The sequence below is a fragment of the Phalacrocorax carbo genome, chromosome 4 (genome assembly GCF_963921805.1).
Source record: "Phalacrocorax carbo chromosome 4, bPhaCar2.1, whole genome shotgun sequence".
NCBI classification, from domain to species: domain Eukaryota; kingdom Metazoa; phylum Chordata; class Aves; order Suliformes; family Phalacrocoracidae; genus Phalacrocorax; species Phalacrocorax carbo.
This window is the reverse complement of record NC_087516.1, coordinates 12,510,295-12,523,040: the sequence shown is the minus strand read 5'-3', so window position 1 is coordinate 12,523,040 and position 12,746 is coordinate 12,510,295. Positions and strand designations below refer to the sequence as shown.

At 38.4% G+C, this 12,746-nt stretch overlaps 1 protein-coding gene across 8 annotated transcripts in view; it reads right to left on the bottom strand.

The window, feature by feature from the left end:
• The window catches only part of ABLIM2 (actin binding LIM protein family member 2), a 150,147-nt gene that overhangs the window by 22,632 nt on the left and 114,769 nt on the right, over positions 1 to 12,746 (bottom strand). For 6 of the 8 annotated variants that reach the window (XM_064449067.1, XM_064449069.1, XM_064449068.1 and 3 more), the window contains 4 exons: positions 8,424 to 8,525; positions 7,125 to 7,178; positions 2,040 to 2,092; positions 1,502 to 1,649 (listed from right to left, as the gene is read on the bottom strand). In XM_064449067.1, the coding sequence (XP_064305137.1) occupies positions 1,502 to 1,649; positions 2,040 to 2,092; positions 7,125 to 7,178; positions 8,424 to 8,525 (357 nt within the window). The remainder of the gene's footprint in view (positions 1 to 1,501; positions 1,650 to 2,039; positions 2,093 to 7,124; positions 7,179 to 8,423; positions 8,526 to 12,746) is intronic. The other 2 variants (XM_064449072.1, XM_064449073.1) reach the window with 1 other exon arrangement.

Below are 12,746 nucleotides of genomic sequence, written 5' to 3'. Positions count from 1 at the left end.
GCATTTCTCATTCTAATAGTTCCATATTCCCAAGATCATTAAAAAAAAAAAAAAAAAAAAAAAAAAGAAATGCCGGTATAGAAGAGTGACAGGTATAGCAATATTGTCATGAAAAAATTGTCACTGTATGCTGTTCCTGTATAACCTGTATAACACAGTTCTTCACGTGCTACGTACTTCTCCCTACTTAAAATTTGCACCCAAGAACTATTCTCTCAATACATATGTAGAAAAGCATCAGATCAACTCCAGAAAGCTTCCAAACTTACCCGACATGTGCATTACAAAGAAAGGCTTAGGTGTTCATTTCTGGGCAATGACTTACAGACGTTAGGTGTGTGAGAAGGTCAGACTTGGTGGTTTCCCCTCCACAGAGAACCCTACAATACACCTTGTGCACATGTATGCCATGTCTGGTGAGGACTAAGGAATCAAATCCCTTCAAGTCAGACCCTGGGACTGATGATCCAAAATAGCTTTTCTTCTTTATCTTGTTACAGCCTTGTGACAGACTTTGTAGCATCTGTTTTTCCTCTTCCTTGCATAGCTAAGCCATAATTTCCTTAATATAAGTTGATGGAACCAGCTATCACATTACCAAAATGCCCACAAGACTGACATCCGAGCCCTGCTGCCAGACATGCTTCGCATTGGATGCATTCTTTTGGAAAACTGCTTCCCCAACTTGTTTACCCCAGATGACCTGGTGCTGCTGTATGGTGTGAAGTGGAGGAGGGAGGGAGAGGAATGGCGCAGCTATCTGTTAAAATTCATTTAAACTATTCTTTGTCATTTATATAATCTAAAAGTAAAATTCAGACCCAACTGTGATGACCATTTCCTTCACCTCCTGACTTGCTGAAATGTGGAGTAAGAAATGTGTAGAACACGCTTTTGGTACTGACTGCTAGCATGGGTATATGGTCTCCAGACCAGTATTTAGTAACAAAATTTAGAAACAAAACCCCGTTATTCAACCTAGAAGATTTCTGTGAACTTATAGGTATCATTGTGAGCGATAACAAAAAAAATGCCTGTACTAAATTAATCTTTGGAGAAAAGTGTACTTTATGCTTATTTCTACACAGAAGAAATGGCTTTACAAATATTCAAAATACACAATTTGTATCAAGGAGGAATTAGCAGAAGTCAACGATCTGATAGATAAAATATAATAAATAGGCACTTTTATGTACTAATGAGGGGCAGATTTTTGTGGCAAGGAACCTCTGCTCTCCAAAGAGACAATACAGTTTCTTTATACAAACAAAGCTGCTTTTTTCACTAATATGAAACTATTTATAGTTTCACTATTGAAGTCTGAAGGCACTGAGGGCTTACAAGCCGTAGCAAAGCAAATAGACAAATAGGTGTAATTACGACAGAGAAATGAAGCGTAACGCCAGCTAGAGAGCTACGTGGACAAGGCAGCAGCAGGGCTATCTTCCTTTGCCACATCCCTAGTTGGCAGCGCCGGTGGGCCAGGGGATGCAGTACTCACGGGAGTAGCTGGCGGTCGTGCCCTCCTGCGCCCTCTGGAAGTTTTCTCTGTCGCTTCCAGCAGTAAGAGACAGAGACCGTGTGTCCGAATCCGGGGAATTGGTTCTGGTGTCCGTATCGCCTTTCAGAATAAGCCAACTGGTCTTTAGCTGGAGAGAGTAAAAGCCTGTTACAAGATTCAGGATTTAACACCTCAATGGATAATTAATCTGATGTTAACATTCATCTTGTATGTTAACATGCATCCTATGTAAAAGTCCACAGGCTTAACTGAATCATCAATGTATATATTGAGACTGAGTGAAAATCCATGATCTTATGGCCCTTAATCTCAATATGCCTATTTATTTTACTGTAGAATCTAGATTCTAAACACTCTGGGTGAGAGATTAAGCTTTTCTCTATCTTCTTGGAAAGACCTAAAAGTAGTAATGATTATTTCAGTTATATGAAAGAATACCTTTGCGTATGAACTCATTTTAAAAAACAGTTGCTTCAAGAAAGAACAATGAACTACTTTTGTTCTTTCTCATCTTTACCTTCTTACTGTCCTGATCCAAGCTTCCATCCTCTCCTTCTGATCTTCTTGTTGCTGGAAGATTAAGTTAATTTAAAAAGTTAGAACAGATGACATCTTTTTTGTCTTCTGTTTTGACTGTGGTAATGTTCCAAATATTTTTAAGCGGGGGAAAAAAATTAATAAAACACCCAGAGCTGGGCAGAAAATTTGATGTGCAGACCTACGGTTTCACAGAATTACTTTAAATCATTTTGAAATGATTACAGTAATACTCATCCTTCAGGCATACAGTGAATTCAGACAGTCTATTCCTGCTGGATTTTGAACCTATCTTTTTAGGAAGAAACTACTTTTGAGGAATGATTGGTGGGAAAAAACCTACATCATCTCTTGGAGACAGATTTATATGGTCTTTGCACACAGGAGCAAGTCATCTCTCCATTCTTCTGTGTTGCCATGACCATGAAAGTTTGTATGGTTACATAAATATTTTGTGATCTGCACACCTGGGCCTCCTACATTCCCAAAAGGGACAGGCAATGATGGTAAAGAAGATAGGAACAAATTTGGTATTAATTCCTTGTGAAAACTGCAAGAAAGGCTGTGTACGACTCTCAAACTCACAATTCTGTGACCAACCACTTTTCTGATTATATTGCCCTCTTAAAGAGCTTTTTAATAAAAAAAAAGTATTGCTGATATTTTACTGTTGATTTTTTTTTGGTAACTTTTCAACTTGCTGAGAAGAAAAACTCAAAACTGAAAACTTTAAAGCGATTGACTAGATAGTTCCTGACCATGAACTGTGTTTTTCTTTGTCTTTGATGTCCCGGAATATTGTTTCAGACACTGAGCCTCAGAATCTTACAGAAAGATTTTGTGCCAAATTTCACACTGTTCAGATAAATTCCCAAAATTTGAGTCTTACTTCACTTTGTATCACTCTATGTTGTTTTAGGGAGAGTTTAATGGTACAAAAGTGGAGTAATGTAATGTTTAGCATAATTTTAAGCCCATGAGAAGTCATCATAACAAGGAGGTTGTCTGCAATGCCTGAGTAAAAGGGCAACACAAGAGCCCCATGCAACGCAATGTAGCCAGAAAACACATTTATTAATAGTAAGAATAGTAGAAGAGTACGGTAATACAAAAGTTAAGGCTCAGATCAGACTCTCAGAGACAGAGGTGAGTAGAAGATCAAGTTGCACCATTAGAAGTGCCGCAACACTCCCAGCAAGTTGGGAACAACTCTGCCCTCTCCATTTCCCCAGCCAGAATGTTTGCAGAGGATCTGCCCTGCCTGTACAAAACAAGGGCAAAAGGCTACCACCATTAGCATTTCAGTGTTATTCTGTTTCATTTTTCTGGTGCCATTACACAGCTCACTTCCAGACCTTAACTGGTTTTGTTGAGGAGGTGATACTTAAGAAATGACAAACTGCAGTAAGGAAAAAAATCTATGGGTTAGAGGTGAAAATCTGTAACTGTAGAATTTTTTTTTTCTCAACTTAATGTGACAAAACAGAGCTGTGTCATAAAATAAAAACAGCATTATGAAAAAACTCAAAGTTTTCACAGTTATCGAATAGCACCCTGACCAGGGCATTTTCCCAAGATGGCAAGCTGCTTCTCCGAGAAAGAAATAGAAAGAAATATCCATTTATGAAAAATGAAAAATAAAGTTCCTACATTGCAAGACAACTTAAACCTGGTTCGCTGATATTTTGGGAGCATACCCTTAAATCACAAGTCAATGAGTTGTTCCATCTTATATGTATGGATCTTGCTCTCACTAAATCGAAATCCGGATAGAGAATCTGATGCATTTTTGAAAATTGTTTTTGTTTCAAGATGTTGATGCTTTCAAAGGAAAAAACCAAGTTTAATCCAAAGCATTATTCAGAGATTTCAAATGTTCCACTGGATCTTGAGAGCATCTGACTTCAAACTACTTAAACAGATATCCAGAAAACCAACGGGGCCCATGAAGGCCTGCCCCTCCAAAGTTTCTGAGGGTCCTTTATACAACACATCGTTGGCAGATAAATCCAAGTGGCCTGAATTTCATCAGTACTGAGCATTAGTTTCATCCCAATGTGAACTGGATGTTTCACATGGATCACTGCAAGTATTGCTGAAGAGTAAACCTCTTCAATAGTTTTTTAAATTTTGAGTGATGTCCAAATGTTTCTGAAACATGAACACACACAAAAGAACGACCACGTAGGCTCCTGCACTCTTCACTTTCCGACCCCAGCTCTCAGCCTGATCTCTCATATGTCCCATTTTTCCACCTCCTTTTCTTCATTCTGAAGTTGAGTGTTTATAATAGAAACACAGAAGCTGTAGCTAGAGCAAATCTGTTGGACACTGCTGTAACTGAAACCTTTTAAAGCCAAATGATTTGGAAGAGCTTCTTACAGTTTTTAAGAACATTTTTGTGCGTGTTTGTTCAAACTTGGCCTCTTCAATGAAGGAATGTTCTCTGGCTCCTTTTCAGCACATATCAGTTCAGTGTCCTGTTAGCCTGAGGAGCTGAATCATCAGCTGCTCATGTGTTCACGCTTTAGCTGGGAGTTCTTCCACAATAAAAGGTAAATTTTATTTAAATTTCATTTCTTTGTTTTTTATTTTTTTATTGGAAGAAAAGTTCATTGATTTTTTTTTGGTTTTTGAGTTAGAATAAATTATGTTTTGCTCTTCAGTAGGAAAATGATGAGCATGTGTTTTCAACACAACCTTTCAGAACATCTAAAGTTTAAAATGTATATCCTTGTTAACCTATAGAGATTGCTGACTCAGTAATTTAATTCTCCGCTCATTCTAGTGAATATGAGGAACACCTCCATAAAGCAGTGCAAAACTGACATAATCCAGACTTGGACTGCATATCTGATGGATGGAAAACTGGTATGAAAATGCCTGGCCTGGAAGAGAAAAAGCTGCTGCTTAGAATCCTCTTTGTAAACCAAAAATATCTATAAAATCAAATGGCACAGCCAGGATACAGGGCATCAGAGCCATATCATCAGCTCGTGTAAATCATGAAGCCATGCTGATTTACACAAGATGATTGTAACTTTGCATTTGCTCATGATTTTTCCAAACACCACCATAATATTCAACTTCTTCCTTTGTCAGTAGCTTTTTTTTTTTGCTCAGCCTGAGCAGTTGCCTCAAATGATTTTTATATCTAAAGACAAGAAGGAACTGGGGAGCTTGGGCAGACTATAAGGTTGGCAGATTACATTAAATCAAGCACTAAAACAAAGCTATACTATCTTTTTGCCTTAGAGGTAACATTAGTTTGTCCAAGATTAGGACACTGTGAACAGAAAATGCCTATCAAAGACTGATACCTAAAGTGCACTGAAACATCAGCAAGTCTGACTTTGTTCAAAACCATACCCAGCAAAACCACAGAGGTTATCTAAATCTGGATGATTTGAACATGCAGCTATTTTAGCATGAACCACCAGTTACCGTGAATGTGCACAGGCTGACTCGCTCAGCTGAGAGACATCACCTGACCATTTTCTTTCTCCTATTACTGTATCAGATCCAAACTAGAACTTCATCGAAAACAGAAATAAATGTCGCTTTCCATGAGAAGACAGTATAAAAATTGTAACTACAGAAAAGCATCACTTTTTGGACTAAATATTGAGTATTTTAAAATCAGTTAAAACTCTCTATTACCACAACATAAAAATATGTAAAATGTATTTTCCTTGTTCTGACCATGAAGCCAGTGATGTGTCTGCAGTTCCCTAACCTTTGGCTCATGGAAAGTTATCAGCTATCATCTAAAGACAAACTATGTAGGAACAGACACATGGAGCTTTCTCACTCGTACATACAACGTGGAAGTCACCTCTGGGCAGACAGTGCTGCCAGAAGGTAACAGGATGGGAAGAGTTGCTCCACAGAGACACTACTCACAGGCACAGATTGGACCTTCCCTTGCCATGAAGAGTGGCATAGCTTTGTTCTCCCATCTGTACCCCCAAAAGATACGTGCTTTCATCCCCAAAGTGCCTTAGCTACTGCTCAAAGGGTGATGAACATCTCTCCTGTTTACTCTCCCATTCGTTCCCAAGCAGGGGAGCAACCGTGATTAAGATACAATTTTTGGTTTGGGCAGATTTATATTACACTTCTTATTTTAATTTTTGTCCTTTGCTTCTGAGTACAGCAGTACCCCAGTCATGACTTTTAATCAGAAATATACTTCTGCACTTTCTAGGCACCCTAATGCAGCAGAATCCATAGATATTTGTTTCTAAAGATGAATAATGGCATTCACTTTAGAAAAATGAATTCTATATTTCTAAGCCTGTATCATGAACCAAGACCATTGTCAAACATCACTGAGAACACAGAGGCACTGACGTCATAATGGAAATTGCATTGATGTTAATTAGTTAAATATACAGCAAAAACAATAATAGAAGAATGCAGACATTTTATTTCTATTTTTTATATTTACTAGAGTCTTAAGTCAGATCCTCAGGGCATAAAACATCACATATTTCTTTCTGCTGTTTAGAAACTCAGACAGCAGTCTTGTTGCTGGATCTACCAAAGGTTTTCCAATCATATCTTGCTGATGATATCAGCTACTGAATTTGTTCCTAACTGCCAAGGTATGATTACATTTGTTCCTGACATTTTACAGCTTGAAGAACTTGCAGATGAAAAGTAGATATTTCACATACACCTCTAATCAATCAACATTATTATTTTCCCCAGCAATGTAGAAGTAAGAATTGTTTACAAAAACTAGATATCCTGAGGCATGGTCTGAAAACAGGAGAGCAATGTTTTATATCATTCCATAAATAAGAAAACTGCTTTGAAGTTAGTATCAACTCTGAATTACTAAGACAAATCGAAATATCATTATCCCAGTTTCAGAGAACTTACTGAATCCTTGAACAGCATGTTATACGTGCTATTTAATTTTCACATTACTTTTTTTCCTTTTCTATTTGAGATTATAGATAGGGACATAATGAAATGCAGCAAACTAATCTGGAAGTCAATATGCATTTCTTTATAAAGACATGTAGAGAAAACTGCAACAGAGAAAAGCAGACTGTACCATGCTGTTTGTAGATAGGAGGTTTCCTATAGATGTTATCTTTTACGCCAGTGTCTGAGGAAGAGGAAAGAGAAAGGAAAGAATAAAAGAGTAAGCAAGCAGTTCAGACCACGCTGCTTTTGTCTCCTCCCAACAACACTAAAATGCAAACACTTGAACAAAGACTACGTGTTCATTCAGTGGTTTGTCATTCACTGGCTATTACCAGAGGCTGGAGCCTTACCCATCTTTAGATATTTAAAACATTGGCTATGCCTGCCTATACAGCATAACCCCCACTAAGTCCCTCAAACTGCTTTAAGGCACCTCAAGTGGCATCCGTTTGCTGAAATGTAGGTGGCTATATCTGCACTACCAATGTATACTTCATAGACAACACGGCTACACTTGTCACTACTTAAAATAAAATTCGTATACAGGTACAACAGACTGCTATACCAGCCGCACTTGAAAAGGGACTTATCTGTTAATGATGAAGAAAGTGTACATGTTCAGATATGGCCATTTGTACTGGAAATGCCCAATATCCTTATAGGTATTCCTATAGCTTGTCTATATTTTGAGTTGTGTAGCTAACTTGGCCTTCTAGGAATTTTTTGAAAGCCCCCAGAGCCACAGCCCAGGGTTCCCATATCACGTTGTATAGCCATCAGTTTTACTTAGTACCACAGACCTGAGCAGATACTATTCCTAATTAAGGTGTGTTTACAGAAGTGTTAACCCCAGAAGCTAAACATAAATAAACAAACTATTCCACTGAGCAGGTAGATGTGCTTAGCAGTCAAAAAGCTAAACAGTGTGGACATAAATTTAATGTGCTTGTTGACTGAATGTGAACTTGAGAACAGTATAGTATGTATGCAAAGACACAGCCACAGTGAGCTGCCGAGAGTTCTAAGGTCTTCCAGCTATTTTTAAAGTTTATGTTAATATGACTCTTTAAGCAGACGGATAAGGAAAAAAACCAAAACCAAAATGCCCTTCAGCCTTCCCTCCTGCACACAAATTCAACAGACCTATGCAGCCATGGCACTGTAAATAATGGTATCTTTGTAGGCTTAACAACATTTGTCACTTTGAGACTCCTCTAACGCATTTTTTTATATATGCATAAGCAACCTGCTCTCTAATTGCTTTATTTCTGAGGCAAAGTTTAACAGATAACAGATTTTCACTTAACAGACATTTTCTTCTCTTGCAGTTCAAAATTCACAAATCAATGCCAAAAAAAAATTACATCCAGAAGAGAATAAACAGGTGTGAGCAATTGAAGATCAAAGCTAAGCAGTGAATGCCTACCTGGAATATGGAAATGCCTAGGAGCCTGCTGATAGACAGAAGGTGAAGATTTGCTGTCTGAGTACATGGATAAGCTTGGAGTGCTCCGACCACTTTCACTGCCTCCAAGGGGAAGAGCAAAGAAAGCAGATAAAAGAAAAAATGGAAAGCAAAGTAGAGTATTTCAAGCATAAAAGCTTGTTCAGAATGACTTGTTAATCCAACTGCCTTAAATATATGGTTTTTGTAAAACCTACTATTTTTCAGCACAGTGTATTGGGTCAGTCTCCAAACATCTCATCAATAATGAATATCTGATAGACAACATTAGATTAAACTGCCCCACTTTGAAACTAAAGCTTCTCTTTTAACAACACTTTAATGAAGAAAATAAAAAGTTAAGAACATCTGCAATCTTGTCATGTGTTTTCCATAGCCTTAAAGAATAATTGATCAATCAAGTTTTTAAAAAGTTTAATGCCTGCCCTTGAAACCAGTAATGAAATAATTCAGTAATGTTTAAATTATCTCAAAGCAGGACTAGACCAAAAATCAGATGTTATGGTTAAGTCAAACATTCCTGCATATATCAGTGACAAAAACAGATGCTGAGATTTGGTTCTTAATTGCAAACTTTTCCCACAGGTAACATGCCACAGCATTTGATTTTTATGCAAATGAGGTTGGATTATCAAGTCATGGATCTATAATGCCATAGCCACTTCACCAAATTTCAAGATATAGATAGGATTGATCCGTACTCATTCTTCCACTTGTTTTGTCAAATGCTCATAGGTGCCATTCATTTCCTCTGAGCTTATTTCCCCGAAGCATACTCTATGGCATTATAGTGCTGCTTGGCAAACAAAAAAGTAAAGCTCTACTTTTTTGGGACTTGTAAAATCCAATTAATTTACAGCACTGTTAAGCAACTGGAAGCCAAACATGACATTTATTCTAACACAAGATGGTTGTCAATTTGCTGTTATTGTTTTAGTGTGGATGGAGCAAAAATTTAATGGCTAGTTACAATGAGATTATAGCAAGTTTTTTAGGGGTAAAGAAAGTGCAGCAGCTCAGAGTGCTAGATCTGTACCTGAGTTCTGCCTTCAGGAAGGGAAGTTTTATAACCATAAAACTACTGGGTTACCACAGATGTCTAGGCCATGCCCATGGAGGTGGTCTCTGCTGATCCCTTGCCTCCGTTGACAAGCAGTGGACACACGGTCATCGGTCTGTCACCAAAGCCAGCCCTGACACGCAACCACTGAAGTCAGCAGGGTAGTGCCACTGAGCTCAACAGGAGCAGAAGCACGCCAGACGAGGTCAGAAGAATGTGCTGTGTATCTCATGACAACACACTAACTGATAGGTTCTAAATTTTGTGTGTTATTTTCACAGTTGGTGAAAAATTAAAACTCAAAAACTATTCACCCGTTACACTGTGTACTCAATAACAGTGATTTTGCATTGAAAAAAATGTAATCAGAAGAGTTGAGAAACTGAAATCACAACTCCATGTGATAATAGCCTATGGGCCTTCCAAGAAGTAAGGGAAGAATTCTGGCATTACTAAAAACCTTGTGTGTCACTACCAGCTTGCAGTCAAGTTGTCCCAGACAAGGACCCAGATGGATATCCGGTTTCTTGGTTCCTGCTTTGCTCTTGGAGGGAAAGCAGTGGTGACAGGTTTTTACTGCCCATTTATTAATTCCCTCTTTCTTTGCTGCTTGCTGCCCAGATGCTTGGCCATCCCTACTAAATGGAAGAAGCCTCAATGTCACTCCAAGTTTGAAAGCAAAGAGCAGCAGTAGTCACTTATTTAAGTAAGGTCCTTTACAACTTGAATAACCTTAAAAATCTTGATCCCAAAGTGATGTTACTATTGGTTTTTTTTTTTATTTAAAAAGAAAAGGGAAGTTTTCAAGTTTTTTTCACAGTGTATTCATTCCTTATTTACTTAAAATTAGCATATTATTAAACACTCATATTCATATATGACTTGCATGAATAATTACTTCATGCGCAGCGACCCCAAGGTGCTGGCATCATACACACATGGAGAGCCGTTCTTCAGGCATAGGGTAGGGTGTCAGCAGGGAATCAGCATCGATTAAGAGGAGTAAACTGGTAAGAAAACAGGACGCAAGCACAAGTACTAGCGGACAGAAAATCTGCCAACTTGATGCAAGGATCACCTGGGTGGAGCAGTTTGCAAAGCCGTCACCTCTGACTTGCTCGAAAGGGAAGAATTAAGGATGAAATGAGGGAATAGGTTCTTCTTGCAGCCCACTTGTACAAGCGGATGCACATTTAAATTATATTTATAACTCTGCCACTGATTTGGACAAACACAAAAGAGCAGTTGTATTTCACACTTTGCATACAAAAGTAAACATTTAATAATAACATAAACTGAAGACCCATGTAGAAAGTTCATGTGTAGGAACCCCAGACAGTCTTTTAATCTAGCCTATAATAAAAATTCCTAAAATGCGACTTTGCCAAGAATTTGCCTCTTTCAAGGTTTGCCTGGTATACGCTGAAGAAGAACTACAAATAGGGTCTCAGAGAAAATAAAACGACCAGAGAGAAAGATTGTTTTCAAACTTTTGGTTTTGTCTTCTGCCACAAGCAGCTGCAGGCTGTGATCTGCTCTACTGGTCAGTGCAGAGCAAAAAACCAGAATCATGAACTCTTCCCTGGATTTGTGCAACTTGGAGAGAACCTGGAAGGGTTTACTTTGAACTTGAGTGTCAACCACAAAAACTTCCTCGTGTCTTTTGGCTGCTGACAGGGTAGGCTGCTCTTTTAACCCTGTGTGTGTGGAGCTAACCGACCAGAGCTCAGACCATGCTCCCTTTTCAAGGGATTGTCAGGAAAAATTTCACATTGTTTATATCTCCTTCCTAGTCAGCTTTTATCTTATCTGGTAGGATGGGAAATATGGTAACAAGATACAGTAAGAGCTGCCTAAGTTTGGGACTGAACAACAAACAGACACCCCTGGCCTAGTGAGGGAGATGTCAGAGCCCACTCCCGAAACTATATCCTTTAATATCTCTGCACATGGTGCATTAAGCTTGACAAAGTTTTTTGAAGTTTGATGACTAATTCTTTTAAGCTTTCAAAGCCAAAGAAATGGGCTTTGGAAGCTGTGCTCCTGCACTAGAAAAGGAAGATACTTTCCACCATGTTTTAAGTAAGCGTTTTTTCAGTGGGGCTCAGCACAGCCCGTATGTTCACTGAATCAAACACCTCAAGAGGAACAGTTACACTGAGCGTAGGTACTTGGAATATCACACCCTATGATTCACAAGGGCATGAACTGTGAAGCTTTCTTGAAGTGAGGCTGTCACAGGATTTATTTTGAAGACATTTTGAAGACAAACATCCTTAAGAGAGCACAACCAAAACATTTGTCTGCATGATAAAGAGTAGCTCATCCTATTACACTTCGTGGGAGCTGGACTACAGTATACAGAAGAAAGAACAGGAACTCAGTAATCATATTTTTCGCTGGAAAAACGATGAACTATGTAATTCTCAGGAAGGATATGATACAATCACAGTGAAGTCAAAAGGAAGATTCTGCCTATTTTAATTTCCCTAGGAGAGTAACACTTCTGCCTCCTGGAAGCTTAAAGAAATATTTTTTAACGACAATTGTGGAGTGTTGGTTTTACAATGATTACTTAAAGTATTATTAACCAGTGTATTATTTTTGGATTTAGTAAAAATAATTTAAATGAGCGTGACTTCACTTTTTTAAAACTGAAGTGGCAACATTAACCTTGGTCTGGATACAGAGCAACTATTTCTACAATCCTACTCTTCCCACACAAACCACTTCGAAGAGAAAAAAATAGCACATTGACGCCCTCAGAAGGCTTCTCAAGATAAGGAAAATATACAGTCTGCAGCTTAAAGAAAAGAATTCAGAGAACTTGAAGAGGATGGGGGCAAATCTTCTGACTCCTTTTGGACTGAGTACTCAGTGTACACCAGTGGATAATCTATATAACCTCTGCAGGGCTCAGGATTACCTGTATAGGAAATCGCCTGCCTCACAGGAGTGCTGTGAGGCACTGTAAGCTACTGCTTGCAAAATATTTTAGCTCCTTGACATAAAGTGCTGCAGAATTGCAAAATATTATACTTTTGATCACACTACTAATAATTATTTGGGCACAAGGAGCTGTCACTTGAGATTTTCACCCTCCAGACAGCAGAACAAAGTAATTGCTGCTGCTCTGAGCAACAGCAGATAGCACCGAACAGAAACTCATTTTAACAGGAGTGCTACTAAGCAACTGCAGGCGGGCTTTTGAATAAGAGCTTTCC